Here is a 20,563-nt window from a genome sequence, read left to right on the forward strand (position 1 = left end):
ATCCAGCAGGTAGAACCACGAACTAGATTCCAACAGTCTATCTCTTCAACAACAAGAACAAGAACTACCAGAAGAAAGAACAACAAGTAGAACCATCCAGGGCTGCCTGCTCTTACCTGGCCCAAATCCGTATTCAAGTACCTGACCGCCTCAAACACGCGGTATAAAGTGTACGGAAGTGTCCAAACCTGTCATCACTCGTTTGTTGCTGCAAAAGAGAAAGCAACCAGTTTGGATTCGTTAGTCGTACACGGTAGATCACGCACGATGTCTCCGTTGACGGCACTGTTGGTGGTGATTGTTACGTTAAACCAAGTCTGTTGCAATCAGCTGCGACTTCACACCGATCAGGAGGAGCAGGAGTTGTACAAGATTAGTGCCTGCGTTGCGAAATGCTTGGCACGAGGAGTGGAGCTAAAGGAGAAGTGCTACGAGCGGTGTTCGGAACCCGGAGTGCTGGATGGAGTTACGTTTGAACATCCGGATAAGGAGTTCCAGATTGAGTTGGTTTGTCGCGATAGTACAACGTTGATGGTTGACGTTCGGCAGCAGTTCGACGGTAATGCTACGAATGTCGTATACATTTACGTGATCAAAGTGAAAGAAGTGGACGCCTTGTTGAACAGTGGGTTGATCGTTTACGTCAGCAACAGTTCGGTAGTTCGAATCGAGAACCTGTTCCCGAATAAACCGTTCATCGTGTCTGCGACCATTCTCAGTTCAAGTGGTGAACTCATGACCGCACAAGAACATACACTTGAAACGCTTCCACTCGACTACCAACCGGGAGAGATCACCGAAATTAGTGTTGTAAGCTACAGTGCAAACTCCGACAATCCTTCTTTGCTGGACGCAATCATAGCATGGGAACCGTCCAGCGATCGTAGCTGTCATTATGAGGTTCTATGCTACGCCAATGAGTCCCCAGACTACCAGTTGCAGCAGGTTTACGTGGATCAAACCTCCAGTCTGTACCGTCACACGATCGAGTCGTTGCAGCTGAACGAAGAGTATGAGATCGCGATACGTGCAACGAATCCCCGTCATCCAACGTTCCAAAGCGAGCTCCACTGGACATCGTTCAGCACTCCCAGCTGTCTCGATTGGTACAACAGTGGAGACTTTTGCGACCCAGAAGCTGTTCAGAACATCCAGGTGGTAGCCAGCCGTTTATCTGAAGATCGCAGTTCAGCATTAGTTGGGATCAGCCGCATTTCCTCCCGGATTTCTACATGGTGAAGCTGTTCGATTTGGATCTAGGTGCCAACGACGAAACGGCCAACTCGGTCGAGCAAAATGTCAGTGGCACGCAGAGTCACCTTCTCATTGAGTCGTTTGAATTGAGTGGACCACAGTATGAGGTGATGATTACGGCTCACGCAAATAATCGATCGTCACCAGCGCAGAGTATCATCCGGGCGTTGAACGCTGGTCCTGTTGCGGCATTTGCCGATTGGAGCGGTCACTGGATACTGGCGATTGTGATTAGTGCGATCTTTTCACTTTGTTCGGTTAGTCTTGTGATTTGTCGAAAGATGCGTAACAAGGGAACTTTTCACGATCAGGACTCGGAATACGGTATCAAGCTGGAGCCGGTCAAGCAGCAGCAAGAGGCAGTCACCTCACTGCCAGCGTTCGACGACGCAATGGAGATCGAGTTCGAGCGGGTTCAACTTTTGGAAGTCCTTGGCGAAGGAGCATTCGGATTGGTCCGCAAGGGAACTCTCAACGGAACCGATGTCGCAGTCAAGATGCTCAAGGAGCACCCAAGCGTGCAGAACATCCAGGAGTTCCAGCAGGAGATCGATGTTATGAAATCCGTTGGATCTCACCCAAATGTGGTTGGCATTGTGGGTCACTTCACAGCACGTCCCAACGAAATGATGCTCCTTACGGAGTACTGTAGCGAAGGAAATCTGCTCAACTATTTGCGCAACGAGTGGCAAAAAATCATGAAGCAGAAGGAGATTAATGCCCTCCCGGAATATCTGGACTGCAAAACTCCGGGATTGGCCGAAATCAAACGACCGGAAAGCGTGTTCAACTTTGATACTTCCTTCGTCAACGAAAAGCGATCCCAAGAGTACAAAAACATCTGTCCGGAACCGATTGAAAACAAGCTGTACTCCCTGATAAACGAAGACGTCAACAACAACTCCACCAACCAGAACGCCGTGGACAACCAGTGCTACCAGCAATTAACCCCGCCTATCTCCAGCTCAGAACTGCTTGATTTCGCCAGCCAGATTGCAACCGGAATGGACTTTCTCGCTCGCAACAAGGTCGTGCATCGGGATTTGGCCGCACGGAACGTGCTCATCGGTGCCGGGCGGGTCGTCAAAATTTCCGACTTTGGTCTCAGTCGGGACGTGTACCAGGACAACCAATACCGCAAACGAGGTGCCGGCAAGCTGCCGATCAAGTGGCTTGCGCTGGAATCGCTGACACACCAAATGTACACGACGCAGAGTGACGTGTGGTCTTTCGGGATTCTGCTGTACGAGATCTGCACCCTCGGAGGGAATCCGTACCCGCATCTGGCGGCGAGTAGTTTGATTGCGGAACTTCGTCGGGGCTACCGGATGGAGAAACCTGCTGGGTGTGGGGATGAACTGTACGAGCTGATGCGATCCTGCTGGAGTGCAATGCCCGTTGAGAGGCCAAACTTTGGAGCGATTCGAGCGCGGCTGGAGAAGCTGTTGGCGAGCAGTTGCATGCGGGAACAAATCGATTTGGACGCGATCGGGGAAGACATGGTGCAGAATGTGGCGAGCTGTGAGCAGGGTTACTTGAATCCGATGGGATAATGGTGAATTGTTTTGGTTATAACTGTACATAGACTTAAATTAATAATATATTTAAATACAAACCCAAACAAACACAAACACTTTTCTCAAGCAATCAATATGAATATATTTCAAAATACAAACACTAAAAGGTGAATTTCACAAATCCATCACAGCAAACTCACAGTGCTCAGTTAAACTTGCAGCAACAAACAAACACCTCCCAGAGTCCACTTGGACGCCTTCTCCTTGCTCTTCAAATTGAAGGTCCACACGTAGGTCGGTCCGCGAATCCTGTAACGGAGCATATTTATCAAAACATTGAATTCTTTTCAAGAACTTTCAACAAACCTCGTCTTGTACACCGGACATTCGTAGATATTCTTCGTGTCCTGTTTGTCCTGCGTAATCGCCTTGATAAAAATGACCGGCATTTGTGGGAACAACTCCTTCAACCGCGAGCTCGCAATCGAACCAATGTTCGTGTCCCAGCGAGCTCCCTCCATGTACAGCCCGTTCACGTACGCTCCCTCCCTCGGTGGAGCGCTAATGTCCTCCTTGAACTTCTTCGTTACGTCACAGCTGAGGCACATCTTGTCCAGAGGCCACTCGTTCTTACGAGCCGTCTGCTGCATGATAGCCGTCAGGAAGCTCTGCGGATTGAAGAATCCGGCCAGCCACACCGACGAAGGCAGATTGAAGTCGTTGGACCACGCTTCCAGCTCCTTGATACGGATCGTCAGATCGGCAAACCAAGACTGAAGGCCAAACATCGACGGGTACGCCCGCTTGGTCCAGTTGTCGGGCACGTGATCGAAAAAGAGCGACGATTCCAGGTCTTCCATGTCCGATGTAATGGTCAGCTCGCCCTTGAGTCCCAGCATCAGTTCCCGCAGAGTACGCTTCATTTCCCGAACCAAAATGTTCATCCGCTCGCACTCTTGGAAGGCTACGATCACGAACGGCGTGCGATCTTCGACCCGCGCCATTAGTTCGGGCATGTTGAACTCCTCCGGCAGTTTGTCGCTAAACTCTTCGATGATGGACTTGACAACGTCTTCACGACTAACGCTAGATCCACTGGTCGCTCCCGAGTCACGCGGTTGCAACTCGAAAATGGTCTTGAAAAGCTGCTCCGAGAGGGTCGTAAGAAAGCCAATTTCAGCGTTCGGATGCAGTCCGTAGAGGTACGGGGACTCAACGGGCAGGTTGTCGTCAATGTAATTGTGATAGCCGACGTAATCCAAATTTGGTGGAGCTGGAAAGCCGATGCAGAGGTTCAAGTCTCCATCGACCAGTTCGGGCTGCATAAACTCTTCCAGGTAGGTCCGACAAAGCCGTCTATCCCAATCGTCGGTAATGTGTCCTCCGTACATAATCTCTCCAAAAAGGTAGCGCAAATCTTCCCACGGAACGCGATTGTTCGCTTCCAAGTAGTTGTACAGAACATACACGCTGATTGTCAGATCACCCACGTTGAACGGGTAGACCCGGTTCCAACCCTGCGGACCAAACTTCCTCCGTTCGGCGACTACGGCATGGAAGTAGCACAGTGCAAAGAGTATTGCCTTGAACTCCGCTTCCTTTCCACACTGTTCCAGCGTTTCCTGATTAAAATTGTCCAAAGATTTGTGAATGTTTGCCAGCATTCCCGTCGGCGGCTCATTTGTGATCTTGATCGCAGACTCCAAGATTCCCTGCGGAATTATGTGATACTCGGCGGACATGGCTGGCTCAGCACTGATAAACAGCCGATAATTCTCATGTGCATCTTCCAGCGTTGCTTCCATCTTCTTCTCCAGCGTAGCGAGCCACTTCGCGACCAGATGAATGTTCTGAAGAATGACCCAGTGACCTTCCTTGGACGCTACGTCAATTGCACCTTCAGCCACCACTTCTTGACCCTGACCAAGCGATACGTTGTGGAAGTTGCCGTTGTCCGTCGAGAAGCGCATCTTTTTGCCAAGTTTCTCGACGTCCTTCAGTGGATCCACCCCGGGAGATAAAATGAAAAATACTGGCGTTGACGAACTTGTTTCCTTGAAGGACTTGTCAAACTCGACCATCCTAGCCTCCACAAACTTGGCGCCCAATTTCTCCTCAACAAACGCCCGAACCGCGTACGTCATCCGATCCGGTCTCAAGCAACGCATGATGCAAAGTCGCTGCAATGCGTTCTTGTTTTTCCACTCGCCGGGCATCTTCTCCCGCTCCGGACACTCCGACTCGATCAGCTTGCGCCATCTCTTGGCCGACCCCTCAATATCCTTGTCCAGCGAACGGAACTCATCCATGTTCGACAGCGCCTTAATGCCACCCCAACCGGCGTTCGTCAAAAAGTCAAACGGCGACGTCAAGTTCGGTGTGAACGGGAACCGCAGCAAAAAGTCCAACTCGGCCGGATCGATCTCCTTCGCCTGCAGCAAAATCTGAATCGCCATCTGGGCCATAAAGATCAGCTTGTCCTTTTCGAACAAACCACGGCTCGTGTACATGTGCACGGCAAACGTAATCGAATCGATCAGATTGATCACGCGATCCTTCAACTTCTCTGCTGGGGGAGTTACGGCAATGGCATCCTTGAAGACAGTCGTGAAGGCTTTGAGCGAAAACTGGTAGATTGGGTTGATCTTGTGCAGGTCGTTCAGGATAAAGTAAAGGATGGAGGCACGTTCCGCCGCTGGTCGGTAACTCTCACGAGCGATGTCGATAGCCTCGGATGTCTTCTTGCCTTCGCGCACTTTGATTTCTACTTCTGCTGCCGTCTTTTTGGTCTTCTCCAGGTTCAAGACCAGACTGGCGTCTTCCAACACGTTCTCGCCAGCCGACGAGAGCCGACTTAGCAGATCATCTTCCAGCATCTTGAGTGTAATCTTGAACGTGTTTTGTTGAGTCGTAAGATCCGCTTTCTGCTGCTCGAGATCAGGTCGTTCGGCTTTAACCACTTCGGCGAGCAACTGCTCTTCCAGACCATCCCTAGTGACGGTAAAGTTAATGAGCGTGGTCTGCGCTTGCATTTCCGGCTTGTAGTGAGGATTTGCAAGCTTCGTCTGGAGAATCAGCTGAAACTTGGGATTGTAGTCGATTTCCTTCTCTCCCATGCGCAAACATTTGCCCTTTTTGACCAGCATACGCCCCAGAAGCGGATCCAACACGGCATCAACCGTCTCGCCGATGTTCTCAATCAGCAGAATGCTTCCGTTGACTACACACTTTTCAATAACGTCCAGATAACCCTTGACGGTAAGTCGAAGAACGGTCAAATTACTTCCGTATTTCTGCTTGATCCACTTGATTCCTTGCCTGTAATGAAGAAAGCTTTTGCTGAGTAGGTCCACCAAGCCCAACGGTTGTCTTACAGCTGAGGATCAATCATCAACGGCCAGCGGGAAGAATACGTTAGGATGGCGGCATTCTCCGACGACATCCGGTCCGATGGTAGTCCTTCGTTGTTCCACGAAGCGATGACAGCATCGTCCACGATCAGATTCAGCGGATCGACGCCCTCCGTGAACGGTATCGCAGGCTGTTGAGGAAACCGAAATAAACTTTACTTTGTAACAAGAGTCCAACAGGATCTTACCTTGGATAGCCGGAACGTCGGTATCCACATCTTCTCCTGCAGCTCGACCCGGTACCGTCTGGTGAAGCAACCGACGTAGCTGATAAAGCAAGCAATCAATAGCACATCCCCAGGCAGAGTCACAGATTGGCTCTTGAGGTGCGCTATCGATTCCCGCCAGCGCACATTCTCCGAGGCCAGTCCGTTCACCAGGCGGTGCGCGAGGTCAATCGTGAAGGCGGTCTTGTCCGCCTCGTCCTGGCATTTTTGCTTCTCGGCGAGGGCATCGTTGAACTCCGCTTGGATGACGCCTAATCGTTCTTCCAGCTCGTTGATCTTGTTGGTTAAATCCATCAGCTTATCCTGAGCGCCTTTCAGATCGGACTGAGCTTCGTTCAGGGCACGCTGCTTCGGCTCAACGACTTGGTAGACTTGGTAGAACCTGTGTATGTTGATGACCCAGGCACACAAACCGGCCGCAGCCGCTGACTTGGCACGAATTTTATCGGGATCAAAGTCCGGATCTTTAAGGTACTCTTGCAACGCTTTCACCACATCTGGTTGTATGTGCTCCTTGTCATAGTAGATCAAATCGTTCAAAAATACATCAACCTTGTTCATCATCAGTTTGCAAGCCTTCCAGCTACGATCCTTTGGAATCTTTCCCTTCGGCGAGAACAGAACCAATACAGCCGCACACACTTTCACGACCAGTTCCGGAGGTGATCCGAATGACTTTAGCTCAGTTAAGTTGTTCTTGTCCAACGTATCGAGAGCAGCTTGCGCAGCAAGAAGCGCTGGTTCTGCCTTTCGCAAATCTTCTTCGCAAACTTTGGCCTTGGCTCCCACGTCCTCCTCAATAACGCGCACCTTCTTTTCCTCCTCAGCGGCAAAGTTCTTCTCCTTCTGCACCATTTCGTTCTCAGCGCCGACCACTTTGATCAGTTTGTCCGCTTCCTGGTTCTTCTTCTTCAACACCACTTCCTGCTCGGCTAACTGAATCTGCAGCGAATCGACCTGCTCGGCGCACTCTGCCAGCTTCAGGATACCACTCTCCAACCGCACGACTCGATCGCTCAGCTCGGCGTACTTCTCAGTTAGGAATTTCGAGTACAGTGCTATCAACTCCAAAAACGACTTGGGAGTCGTGTAATTGTAGCGTTTCTCGTTCTGCAGGTAGATCTGGGACATTTCGTTGACGGTGCTGTGAACGTACGCCATGAAGACGGCAACCGGTTCGACCAGATCACGTGGCATTACTTCAACGTCAGTTAGGAAACGCGTCGAGACGGATTCGAGGGCCGTCTTGGGCCATTCGTGGAACCAGTTGATGGCGGTGCAGTTTACGAGTGCCGGGAACTTTCGGGCACGGATTCGGAGCGTTGATCCAACCGGTGAGAAGCACAGCACAATCTTCAACGACTTGCGGACCTTGTCGATAAAGTACTTCCAGCAGTTTTCCTTTGTGTCCAGCATCCCCAGCTGTTTGACTTCGTTGCGAAGTGCGTTTACAATATTGTCGATCTCATCTTCCGGGAAGAGTTCAGGGATTTCGCCGGAAGCGAGTAAATCGTTGATCAACACCAGGAATGATTCATCCGCAACCTGTGCGTCTGTCATCAGGAACATGCAGGGAACATTCTTAACGCCGGTTTTCATGTACAACACTGCCAAATCGGCTTTCAAGTCCGCAATGCCGTAACCCTTCCTCAGTTGAATCTGAGATACTTCCAAACCGGAGATGAAAGAGGCCAACCTGGACAAGGACTGTTTACCGGAACCTCCAACACCAATGAGCAGTGCGTTACCCCTCGGTGCTTCCAAAATTCGACTGATCCGACAAACGTGACTCATTGCGTCCTCAAACAGCACCAAGTTCATCGCTCCAATCATATCGTTGTAATTCGACTGCGCTTCCTCCAGCGTCTTGTTCAAGCTTTCCCAACTAGCAACCGGCATATACTTGGGATCGACCAACCCCTCGGCAAAGTGACAGTAAATGATCGGCGAATTAAACACCTTCGCTTCGTCAAACTCCTCAAACGACTTCTTGACCACTTCGCCACGCAGCTTGCGGAACGTTTCGATGTCACGGTCATCCACCAGCTTGTCACTGTAGACGCGGGTCGCCTCGTGAACCCACAGACGGATGAGGAAATTCGGCTCGGAGCAGGTTTCCCCGTTGGCGAACAGCATTCCCTGGAAGATGTTGGCGAGATCGCGCAGGTTGAACACGTAGTGGAACTTTATCGCCGTTGGAAGGAAGGTCTGGCCCATGCGCTGGTGCAGGGTTAGCGCGCAGGACACTAGAGCGGCGCAGATTTTCTGCGTTGGAAGGGAGAATTTGTTGAGGGGGTTGGCGAGATGTTGGGATAGGATCGAATAGTAGATGTGGTAGAGCGGGTCACCCGAGGGGAAGCTGACGGCGAAAACACAAAAGTGACGCTGCAGACGAGGGTCGATCGTGAAGGACCCTGCTGTGGGGTTCATGCAGGATACGAACTGACAGTTGTGGATGTCTTTGAGGGTGAGCTTGGTGCGGTCATACCAGTGGCGATAGTCCATGAATTGACGAATCAACGTGTGTGGTTGTACGGTGCCGTACGTGTCCACTTCGGGCATGTTCATGTCGTCCACGAAGTAGACCATGGTCTTGTTGCCGGGAGGGCCAAAGTTACGACCGGCTTTCTTCTCGAGAGGTTTTTCCAGTACACGTTGAAGCATTTCCGACGTTGTGTAGAAATTGAAGGGGACATTTGTGACGGCATAGTTGTACGACAGGTTGTTCAGCTTGTCCGCTACGATGACGCTTTTCCCCGATCCAGCTCCCCCAATCAGCATAACCGGGTGCTTTGCCTCGATTAAAATGTCCATGAACCATCTCAAACGGGTAGTCTCCGCCGTTGGAACCAAAATTGACTGCAACGGAATGTCCGTATCGAGCTCAAAGCTCGGCACCAAATCCGTCCACGGGTTAAACTTCTTCGTTTCCGGATCTATGTAATAGTTGAATATCGTCCCACCGGGTGGGAACCGAATCGCTTTGAACTCATTGATCCACCATTTGTGAAATTCGTTCCGCCAATCCACCAGCTGATCCTGGTACAGCGACGATCCAAAGCCCCAAATTACCGCAAAGACGTAGTAAATCTCGTACCACTCCTTGGGACTATCCGGTGGAATGTTGATAGGCGTTAGTAAACAGTCCAGCAAATGACACGTCATCTGGATCATCGCAATCTCCGAGATGGGGGTAATCTTTTTGAACCGCTTGTGGGCGTCGATTAACGGCGGGATGTACTTGTCGAACAGAACGGACAAGATGCTCTTCTCGGCTTGCGTCTCGCGGGAATCTATCCAAGAGGCGACGAATCTGTGGGAAGATTAAAGCATGAACCTGCAAAATTGTATTTAGGAGGGTGTTACTAACGGATTCCACCCGAGATCCTGTGGGTTGATGTACAGAATTCCGGCCCTTGAAACAGTCGCTGGTGTTGCTGTCCGCAGATTTGAAATCTCAAAAAGCAGTCGCATCTCCTTGGTTAACGCAATCCGCTCGTTACTTGCCAACGTAAGCACCTTGTTGTCATCCATGACCGTGTTCAAGCTCTCGATCCACATCGGGTCAATATCACCGTCCAAAACGATCCACTTGGGTCCTGTGCCGCCCATGTTGGCCTGGTCTCGCATAATCACCGAAAACAGACCATCCTTCCATTCTCGCGTCGCCGGATTAATGATCCCGAACAGTTCGTCGTTGGTAACCGCTTTCGGGTCGAGGTCGTTAAAGTGCGGCTTTCGCTTCTGGTTTTGATATGTCTTGAACAGCGTCTTCCAGACTTGAGATTTGCCGGTTCCGGCGAATCCCACGATGAACACCGAGTGACGGACGGCGAATAGTTCTTCCAGTTGGACAACCTTCAGGATGAAGTTGTCCTCGGGTTGAAGTTTCAGCTCGATCGCTGACTTGCGGATCAGTCGTTCAAAGTCTGGTGAGCGTTTTCGGGGGACGTCCAGCGCCGGGAACAGATCTCCAATGAGACCCATAAAGACCGGAACGTCATCAGTGACAATCTTGGGGATGTTAAAGTCTCGCAAGGCTCGCATCAACACCTGATCTTCGGGTCGTTCGCGATCGCTTCTCTGAAAGTTAAGGGCTGTAGAGAGATCGAGCTTTGAAACACTAACATCAAGCTACCTTCAACGACCCGGCGACCACCAGCACCGACTTGATCGCACGCAGACCCCAGTCGTAGTGGTCCTGCTTGGACAAAAGCTCCTTGCACAGCGTGTACAGCGTGATGAACTTGCGGGCAAGCAGTCGAGCCTCCTGGAAGCCTTCCGCGACCAGCATGATCTCGCAAATCAGCTCAAAGTCCGGCACGACCATCGCGCACGGCCGGAACAGGGCTTTCAGATTCTCCGGTAGCTCGGTACGGCCGGCGTAGCCCGGGTTCATCGTGATGAAGATGCCGACCGTCGGGATGAGCGAGATGGTTTCGCCCATAAAATTGAATTTCTCCTTGTTGCCCTGGGGGTGTGTGTGTGTTTGCGGGTGTGGGCGCGCGTGTTTTGTATGCAAATTTAATTATTCGACTCGTCCTTCTCTCGATTGTAAAATCTACATTGCCGGGTGCGACCAAGAACAACATTTACATGCTACACACAAGGCTACGGGCAACAACAGTAACAACAACAACAACAACAACAACTGGTGAGAAAACATGATTTGCTAAAAACCAGAAATGGCTTGGACGTGTGAATGGAAGCTTGAGAAAAAATATGATCAACACACAAAACCCCCGAAGGGTAACCGGGAATTGCTGCTGATGTTCATTCAGCAGGCTCCAGCAACTATTCAAAAACGGCAGAAGCCAAATGAAGCTTCGTACAGTAGGTGCTTGCCATAAAAAGCCATTGAACATTGTATACCATTCATTGAGGCGAAAGAGGCTGGCAGGACGAAGGTGTTGATTTAATGGAGGTTTGGAAGAGGCGGTTGAAGCCCGAGTTTTGGGGGTGACCGGTTTAAAAGTTTTTTGGAAAACCATATTTAACCAACAAAATATACAAAAACTGGAACATTTTAAAAATATTGAAAAGTCTTTTGTGAGCTTAGGTACCTAAAAGTTTAATAAAGTTTTAGATAAGAGTTTTTTTTTTTTCATCAGGCAAAAAACGTTTTTACACCAACTAAGCGACATTCTAAATTGAACATCTCTGCTAAATGATCAGATTTGGTTGCACTTCAGGCAATGTGCTTTCGCTAGGCCATATAAGCTCACCTCTCCTACACAGCAAAAAAAAGTAGTAAAACGCCTGCATGTAAAGATGGGTTGTGTAATTAATTTTATGTGATATTACACATTTTAGTAGTACTCCGCTTCATAATTTTGTCTAATACCCATTACACTTAAATTGTGTAATATTAACCAAATTTTTATTCAATATCACATATTCGTGTTGTCTCATATCGAGCTGTCAAATTTTCCACCATCCGCAGACAAATCAAAACAAAATATAAAATATCAAGTGCAGGTAAGAACATATTGACAAAAAAGGACCAATTCTGTGATTGAAGGCTGCCGTCCAGGATGTTCCGATGGTAGAGGTGAAACGCCAGCTCCCATTTCGGGCAACCCAACGTTGCAGCTTCTCTTAAAATATTAATTATAATTTGCAGATCATTCGCTGAGCGTCATCCCTCAAACTCCAATTCGCTAGTTGTCATAATCTCCGAATCCCAACTTAAAGTGCCAGCTTGACACGACGATGCCGCTGCTGGTTGTCCACGTGTCCGGCGTTCTCGTTTCTGTCACGGAAACTAGGTAAGTTAATTCGTTTTAAAGGAAGGGTTGAAATTTATATTTTAATTGTTCTTCGTCACAGGTGCCGTAGAGAAACTGAACGGCAACGTGAAGACACAAATTTCCACAAAAACCGTGGTGGGCAATATGGCGACTGCTGTCCGGAAGAAGTGGTTAGGATAGACCCAGTGCGTTGGCGACTTTGGCCACGAGTCTATTGGGTGTTTCGATTTCGCCACCACCGTTTTTCCGGCCAAGTCGGGCCCAAGAGTGAAGGCCAAGTATCGGCAGGTGAACTAAATGGCCGGGAATATTTTGGAATGCAGTGTTCCATTCGAGTATTACGCTGTTTTCAATGCTGTTCGATTCGGTGATGCAACCTGCAGAAGCTGACGCTGTACCCGGACTCCCGGGAATGTTTGTACTGATTAAGGTATCTCGGAATCAACACTACCAGAACCTCCTCACGCGCGATCCCAACAATCACATCGTGGTGTTTTCCCAGGATCAACACGGACCACGAATCATCCAGAAGAAAATGAAGCTTGATTCGTCCGAGCAGAAGCAAGCCCTTATCAAAAGCATCCCGTCTGAGGGGCAGCTGCAAATTGTCCCTGAACTGTACGGCCTGGTCATCCCGCAGATTTTTGTAAGTGTGAGATAATAGTTTTGGTTTTCCAAATCTAATTTTAATATTTTCCTTTTCCTCTAAACACAGTGCACGGAAAGCGGGGCAAGTCCGTCCTGTCCGGACACGATTTGCCAGGCAGAGTTTACGTGTGTCTAAATTGGCCGCGGGGAAGGACGACGCATCATCTACATCCGGACACCCGCCCGGAAGACATCAAAAGTTCCAAGCTGGCCGTGATCACCGATGATCTGAACAGCTTCGAAGATCTGTATTGGAAGTTGGAAAGTTTGAAGATTCGATAAGAACGACCTAATTGCGAAGAGATCCCGCATATATTCTTCAAATTGTAAGTGTAGTTAAGTATAAGTGTTTAAAATGAAAACTACTCGATGAGAAAAAAATCAGATTAACAAAAAAAACATTCCGTTTGATTATCTTTGATTTGACATTTCAAGCAAGCAACCAATTCGATATCTATCCCTGGTTCCGAAAATGGGTTTATGTAATATTACACATTTTTGTTATACATTCTAGGATGTAATTTTAAGTGATTTTTTTTCACAAAGGTGATGTGCATGCTTTTGCATGCGATTTTACCATCGGATTTTTTTCTGTGTACTCCCCCACACCCATTTCAAATACAAAAAGCTGTAAATGTTGATGGTGGTTATTTTCCCGCACCCGCTAACAAATGATAATTTCATTTAGTTGTACCAAAGACAAACAAACGAGATATTTTGTTGTTTTAAATGTTTTGTTAAGGCGCCATCCACAAATGGCACCAGATTTAAGTTTTAGAATTCGTAGCATTTATAATTTTTTCACAATAATTTTGTATGGATCGTCAAACACCCTCCGATCCCCCTTCCCCTAAAATGCCAGGTCATCTATGGATTGACGAGTTTAAATGGACTCAGGACTTCCGTGGTGAGTTACGCCTGCTTGTCTGTGGTTATTCGAAGGATCGCGTTTTGCATGGAGAAATTAAGGTGGCGCCATTATCATCGTCACCACACACACACACGTGTGCACGTGTGGTTATTAGAAACGGGCGTCGTGCAAGTGGGTGGGTGGGACTACGTGTCAAATGAGCACTGAGAACACAAACACGCACACACAAAACTAAAATTTAAATGACACATCCCTCGATGGCGATGCGTGGGTGGCGACAAAAACGTGATTCCATTTCGTCTCGTGGAAATGAACTTTCCAATTTTCTTTTGCCGGAAAGCAAATATGGGCGTTATTATGATGAACTAATATGAGCTCTGGTGCTGAGAGAAGCACCTGCTGCAAGCAAGAGGAAACCTCACAAGAGGCCATGGGACGCAACTGGTGGGTGTTGATTGGCATATTGGAAAATTGGATTTGCTATCTAGAATCATATAAATTATGTTTAAAATTTATGTTTTGCCTCTGGGTTTGTTATTTTCTCTGATGGCTGAGATTCAGGCATAATATTGAATGTTTGGCCCTTCTGAAATGTTAGTCTTGCTTCGAAAATTTTAAAAATAATGTTTTTGAAAAGATCGAAAATTCCACGATTGTTTAATTTTTAACATCGAAAATCGGACAATAAGTTGCTGAAACATCGGCATTAGAAAATAAAGGGTTGTTTGGGTTAGATTTACAAAACTTCAATTTTCTTATTTCTTTTACTTTAGGCTGCTGTATTACAACAACTAGAGGTCCAATCTTCAATCTCTCTAAGACAAATTTATAGCAAATTTTTTGAACTTAAAAAAATATTTTTAGAAATGGTCACTCATGGTCACTATTATTATAAAAAAATCCAATAAGTGCAAATATTTTACTGAAATTCAACTTTCGGTGGCTGTATCTGGAAAAATAGGCCCTTTATCAAACAACTGTAGAGTACTTTCGATTGCAAATTTAAGTTTACATAAAAAACTTAGGTGAACAAAATTGTATGTATAAAAATTCGATTTAAAAAAAATCATAGCTCGGCGCCAATCTTTTTTCCATACTTCTGTATGGTTTAAAAAGTGTTGGTTTTGGTCCCCTTAAACAAATAAAAAAAAACTCGGAAATAAAAAAAAATATAAATTTTGAGAAATCGAGTTTTTGTATAGTATATAAATTAATATTTGCATGCCAAAATTTTTGATACGGTTATCAGATCTTCAAAATCAATTGGGTCTTAAAATGAATCTTAGATTGCTGATATTATTGTTTACAGCGATTAAGCTTATTTTTCTGAGTACAATGACCCTTTGTACGACCACAAAGAGTTTAAAATGGATTTTGAAATCAATTTTAAAAAATTAACCTCGCGGTCCTTCTTGACAGAAAAGTTCCTACTTGACAGCTCGTTCCAAGGGGACCATAGTTGATCCATCGAAAAAATGTTGTCTTGTCATTATTTTTTTTTGCATTAAAATGAAAAAAAAAGTGATCAGAAATGGTTTTTGATCGTGTTTTTTACCGTTGTACATAAAAATTTACATAGGGCTTTAGTACCCAATTGTGTTTGATAAGGAATTAAAAAAAAAACATTCTAAAAATTTAAGGCTGAATGGGTCTTCTTTCTAAGAACTAGGGCGTCCAATTTTCCCGGGTTTTGAATTTCCCGGGAAACGGGAAAAATATTTTTTGAATCCCGGGAATTCCCGGGATCCCGGGAATTTTTTGCTGCAGTCATAAAATCTATGTTTTCATTATATTTGTTACGTTTTTCTAGCTTAAATCATAGAATTAGCTCAAAACTGTTAATGGTGATAAGCTACACTTCAATCTGAACAAGGACAGCAGTCTTTAGATAGTTTAAAACACATTAAAAAAATGTGTTCTTTGATGTGCTTTGGAATTTAATTGAACCAGAATTTTGAATATATTTCTTTTATTTTTTTTCATATATAATATAACTACAAAAGCTTATACAATTTCATTGAAAGTGTCAATGTGACAATGTAACACTTTGGATAAGTGGGGATATTCGGGACTGCAGTCTGAATAGGTACAGGAGATTTTAGAGCAATAAATTTGGAAATCGGTGTACTAATTGTTTTGATCTGTTCCTGTTGTAATCGAAATCAATCAAAACAATCAGAACATTATTCAAAAACAAATTAGCTTAAACAGCTGTCTTAATTCGTTACTTTTGTCCTGATTTGCTCCAGATGCCGGTTTATGATGAAAAGTTAAATAATTTGTAAAATATTATGCTAAAATATTATGCTAGACATGAAAAGTTATTATTTTAAATAAATAAAATTTAGTAGAAAATATCTAAGGCGCAAAGCATTTTGCGGATCTGTAAACAAAAATTTGAACAATTTTCCCTGCCAAATTAATGCTGTTATATGCCGAATACAAATTTTAATGCTTTAAAATGCTTATCGATTACTAATTTCCACAACCAAATCTGAATTTCTAGACCAAAATTTGATATGTTTTAAATTTCGGGAATTCCCGGGACAAAATATGAAAAATCCCGGGATTCGGGAATTCCCGGTTTTGGAAAAATCCCGGGATTTTTGTCCCGGGAATTCCCGGGATGGACGCACTACTAAGAACACCCTTTTTTCAACATACCAGACTCCAGCCGAGATAATTTCATAGCTTAATTTTTGAAGAAGGGCAGTCCTTGAATTTTTAGAAAAACCAAATATGTTTTGTAATTTTGATTCAGCTCAAACTTTGTGGGTACTTTCTTTAAGATCAAAAAAACTATCTATATCTATAAAAATTTCGACGGTTATGTTCGAACGCGAATCAGTTCAATACGGAGCGTCGGATCGAGGTGCTCTTGGTTGCGTTGGGTTCGTATAAGTCCAAGGAAAGTTCTTACGCCAAAAAGTGACAACTTTGGCCACTCTGGAACTGTTTCCGGAAAATCTGCAGATTGTATGCGAAAAGTTGCGTAAAATCAAGTTTTGATCACAGGAGGCTGAATAAGCAAACGAGCTGAAACGTCAAGAAACGAAAAAAAGACAAGACGAAGTTTGTCGGGTATGCACAGAAAAAAAACAATTCTCGAAACCGTGAAGTCTGTTCACGATTATGAGAACCACGAAGGAATATATTCACGTTTATGGTGCAAATGCACCATACTCATGAATAAATTCCTTCGTGGATCTCACATTCGTGAACTTAATTCACGATTACGGGAATTGATTTTTTTCTGTGTGGTTTGTTTTGCATAATTAATTCGTCTGTTCGTCGATGTTGGCAGCTGCCCATACAAAAAGGCTATGGAAATTTCAAAAACCTGTGCCTTGACAATGGATTTTCTGGTTGATTGCGTGTATTCGGCAAAGTTGTAGGTTTTGCTAGGACTTCTTAGCTTAGCATAGCTTTGCTTAGTTGACCGTGCAGACACTCAGCACAAAACAGTTGCACTTGAGAAAAAAAAGCTCAAAGACAGGCGTACACCTTTTAAGCCCCACAAAATAACAAATTTTGAAAATTATTCATAGAGACTGTGAATGAAAGCCATTTGGTCCTCATTGAAATATGTACAAAACGTAAGAATGTATGAATTTAAGAAAGGTCAATTTAAAATCATGCAATTTGAATTTCAACTTAATCATGCAAAGTTTACTAAATGACGAAAACGCCAACATGAGCTAAAATCAAAATAACGACCAACACGTCTCTGCGTGTAGTTTGGGCATATAGAATACGCCCGAAAAAAAATGGTTCACAAAGCTGTGCGCATCATCTGTCTGGGTCAGAGTCGGTGTCACACATCATTAGTGATGCACGGCATGCAAAAGTGCATAAAACGAGCCACGGGGGATGCATTTCAATGAGGCTGATGCTGGTGTCACATGGACCCATCGCTGCATGCAATATGGAGTTACACGTCAATTTGCTGGCAGACTTAAAAAAGTGATGGGGTGTATGCTGCCATCTGCTGCCCAAGTAGGGTTCCCCACTTTTGGCTAGAACTAGCTTTTTTTTTACCTTGATATCACTAAGGGTTGCATACTTCTGTTCACCCTGATGCTCTCGTACATACACACACACAGTGACATCGAGCAGATACAGACGACAGTTAGGGAGGGAAAAATACACACACAAACTCAGATATAGATGGATTTTACACTCAACTCTCAGTGGGAGGGGGAGGTACTAAATAGAAGTCTAAAGTTCTTTTTTAACCAGGTCAATCCTGACAGCAAAGAACAAAACAAAAAACAATCCCAACAGTCCATGGAGAGTGAAAAAAAAACTCAATTACCTTGATTGCATCCTGGATCGATTTCACCTGGACGGCCACAACCGATAGGACCTCGACCGAGATTCGGTTGAATTCGTCGAAGCAGCCCCACGCGCCGGTCTGGGACAGGCCCTTGTAGATATTTCCGCAAGATTTGTAGTCCATCTGCTCGCTACAGTTGAAAACATACACCATGATGCCGAGCGCGCGGCCCAGGTCCTTGGTGGTTTCGGTTTTGCCAGTTCCGGCCGGTCCAGCCGGTGCGCCGCCCATGATCAGATGCAGCGACTGTGGGATACGGACGTTTGTTATTTTGGCTTATTTTTTTTTGCTCAAATCAATCAACAACGTATGGTTGGTTCAAATCACAGTTTTTAAAACTCGACGAGATGATTCGAGTTTAAATCCAAAATAATGGACATGCTAAAATAGGAACTCACCTGCGTCAGTGTAATATAGCACCGATCCGTCAGCGGCGTAATCACCAACCGAGGCGTATTCCCGAGGTACTCGTAGTCGTACCGGAACTGGGCATCGCAGATGTTCGCAAAGCAGTCCCGTACCTGCTCGTCCCACCGATGCCGCAGTTGGCTCTGCCACTGAAACGCCTGTCCCGTTTCGACCTTTTGCTGGATCATCTTCGCTACGACGTCTCGCGAGTGCACATCGATCGTGCAGATGGTCATAATTTTCTGGCGATCTCCCTGCGACATGTCACCGCACAGTAGCACAATAAGCGCGTTCAGCTGGACAATCTGCTTCTTCTGGTAGTCCTTGAGAGCGTTCTCATAGCCCTCTTCAAGCCGCGCAAACGCCACGTTCACCTCTGTGGTCCACCAGATTTGAGTTGCGCAGAGGGCCGGCTGAGCGGGCCAATCGAAGATCCACTGGTCGCGGGGTTTCTCCTCGTACGCGCTCACCGATCGCTCAAACAGGTCGTGCAGCGTTACCCGCATCGAGTCCGTCACTCGGTTGAGCCATATTTCGACCTTGCCGCTGCAGTCGCAGTCCGACTTGAACGCGACGTATTCTTCGTTCTCTTTGGAGATCATACCGACGGCGGACTTTTTCATGATCTTGCCAAACACCAACTTAGCCAGCGAGTCGTACAGCTTGGTGAGATGTTTGGCGACCAGTTCTGGTTGGTTTCCGTTGGACAGAATGTCCAGCAGGTCGGCAGAAGAGACAAAGTAGAATCGCGGATACGCGAGCCGTTTCGTTTCCAGGTAGTCGTTCAGAGCCTTCTCGCACAGAATCAACTCCGAAAGGAGCATTTCCAGTTTCTCGTACAGCCCCGCCCGGTTAGTAGACTTGACAATGTTTGGGTTGGCGATTATTTCCCCGAGCAACGACTTAAAGTCCCGGTCAATCCCGTCAAACCGCTTCGAATCCTCCGGCAGTTGACTCCGAATGTCTTCCGATCCGATGAAGATACTCTCCAGGTACATCCACTTGCGCTGCACCTCGAACCACGCCGTAATGACCTGATCCGCGTTGGACAGCGCCAGCTGCCACTTGGACACTTCCGACAAAAAGTACGCAATGTACTTGCTCGACATGAGGTTCTGCAGCTGGACCTGGTTTTCCTCGAGCATTTCGATGACCTCCTCCGACACCTTGATCATCTTCAGCCCGGTTCGTTCGTGCACCTCATGCTCGAAAGCCAAATCCTTCCAGGCCACCTCCAGATCCCGCAATATCTTCTCCATGCCCATCTCCTTGACCGATTTGTCAACGATGGTCTTCACCTCTTCCTCGTAGTTGTGTAGGTTTAGCTCGAGCAGGTCGGCCAAGGTCGTCGAGTCGTCCATCCGGAAGCGAACCTGTTCACGGCAGCATGGATGAGGGCGTAGGGCAATAAATCAGATAAGGAAGTTATATAATTTGTAATCTCATCCTGGAGTCAAACACACACACAAAGGGTGGAAAGCTAGAAGGAAAAAGTTCAGTAAAAGGCTCTGGACCAAGGGTGGCAGGGCCGGTCTCGTTGATGGTGCACGTAATCTAGGAGGGGGTTCAAAATTATGCAACTCTATCTCTACGGTGCGGTAGTACACTTTGCAGGAGTAAATGAATGCAGCCAACACAAACCAACATTTCCCTTCCATAAGTTTTCAACAGCTTAATTGCGCCCAGCCATCCAGGAACGTGTAAGTGTGTATGCGTTGCAGGAAAAAAAATGAAAGAAGAAAAAAAGAGTGGAAAACGCTCCTGTAAAAACATGTTTACACACGAGAGGAAAAACTTTGTATTCACTGCAAATAGAGAGCGAGGAAAACATATTTGTAACCGAGCACACATTCCAATGGATCGGAAGGAAGAGGATGGGTTCCCGGGGGATACGAACGAAGCGAAAATGCTTTCGGATCTCCATTTGTCGAGACAAAATTAAATTCTAAATAGTTTTCGGAAAAGTTGCACGTTAAAAAAAAACCAGAACAAGAACTACACAAATTCAACAAACAAGAAAGAAAAACAAACTGCACGCGAGTCAAGCTGGTTTTAGGAGGATGTAGGGAAAACTTTTAACTTTGCCAGTGAGTAGAGTTCACAAAAGCCACACAATATGGTACCGTTTCACATGGGGAATTA

The 20,563-nt window shown here is 46.3% G+C and overlaps 3 protein-coding genes across 7 annotated transcripts in view; 2 read left to right on the forward strand and 1 right to left on the reverse strand.

Annotated features, from left to right (window-relative positions):
* The first annotated feature begins 267 nt into the window (after positions 1–267).
* LOC120414295 (tyrosine-protein kinase receptor torso-like) lies at positions 268–2,807 on the forward strand. The gene is given in 2 exon segments (XM_039575430.1): positions 268–1,180; positions 1,183–2,807. Coding segments are annotated over 2 exon segments (2,538 nt in total).
* An 87-nt stretch (positions 2,808–2,894) lies between these two features.
* Positions 2,895–20,563, reverse strand: part of LOC120414275 (dynein beta chain, ciliary-like) — a 31,178-nt gene continuing 13,509 nt past the window's right edge. Inside the window, exons 9-18 of one of the 4 annotated variants that reach the window (XM_039575400.2) lie at positions 20,063–20,092; positions 18,412–19,794; positions 17,993–18,259; positions 17,716–17,751; positions 10,547–10,879; positions 9,779–10,491; positions 6,370–9,721; positions 6,146–6,312; positions 3,138–6,089; positions 2,895–3,080 (exon numbers count right to left, since the gene is read on the reverse strand). In XM_039575400.2, the coding sequence (XP_039431334.1) occupies positions 2,981–3,080; positions 3,138–6,089; positions 6,146–6,312; positions 6,370–9,721; positions 9,779–10,491; positions 10,547–10,879; positions 17,716–17,751; positions 17,993–18,259; positions 18,412–19,794; positions 20,063–20,092 (9,333 nt within the window). In that variant the 3' untranslated portion in view covers positions 2,895–2,980. The remainder of the gene's footprint in view (positions 3,081–3,137; positions 6,090–6,145; positions 6,313–6,369; positions 9,722–9,778; positions 10,492–10,546; positions 10,880–17,715; positions 17,752–17,992; positions 18,260–18,411; positions 19,795–20,062; positions 20,093–20,563) is intronic. The other 3 variants (XM_039575401.2, XM_039575402.2, XM_039575403.2) reach the window with 3 other exon arrangements.
* LOC120414276 (maternal protein pumilio-like) lies at positions 11,701–13,236 on the forward strand. Of its 2 annotated transcripts, XM_052706342.1 has the most exons (5): positions 11,701–11,886; positions 12,032–12,176; positions 12,238–12,588; positions 12,661–12,804; positions 12,874–13,236. In XM_052706342.1, the coding sequence occupies exons 3-5, from the start codon at positions 12,511–12,513 to the stop codon at positions 12,940–12,942; spliced, it is 291 nt and encodes a 96-aa protein (XP_052562302.1). In that variant the 5' UTR covers positions 11,701–11,886; positions 12,032–12,176; positions 12,238–12,510; the 3' UTR covers positions 12,943–13,236. The 2 variants fall into 2 exon arrangements, with proteins under 2 accessions (XP_052562302.1, XP_052562301.1); XM_052706341.1 differs by having other exon boundaries at positions 12,238–12,804; positions 12,874–13,234.

Source organism: Culex pipiens, chromosome 1 (assembly GCF_016801865.2).
Source record: "Culex pipiens pallens isolate TS chromosome 1, TS_CPP_V2, whole genome shotgun sequence".
Taxonomy (NCBI): domain Eukaryota; kingdom Metazoa; phylum Arthropoda; class Insecta; order Diptera; family Culicidae; genus Culex; species Culex pipiens.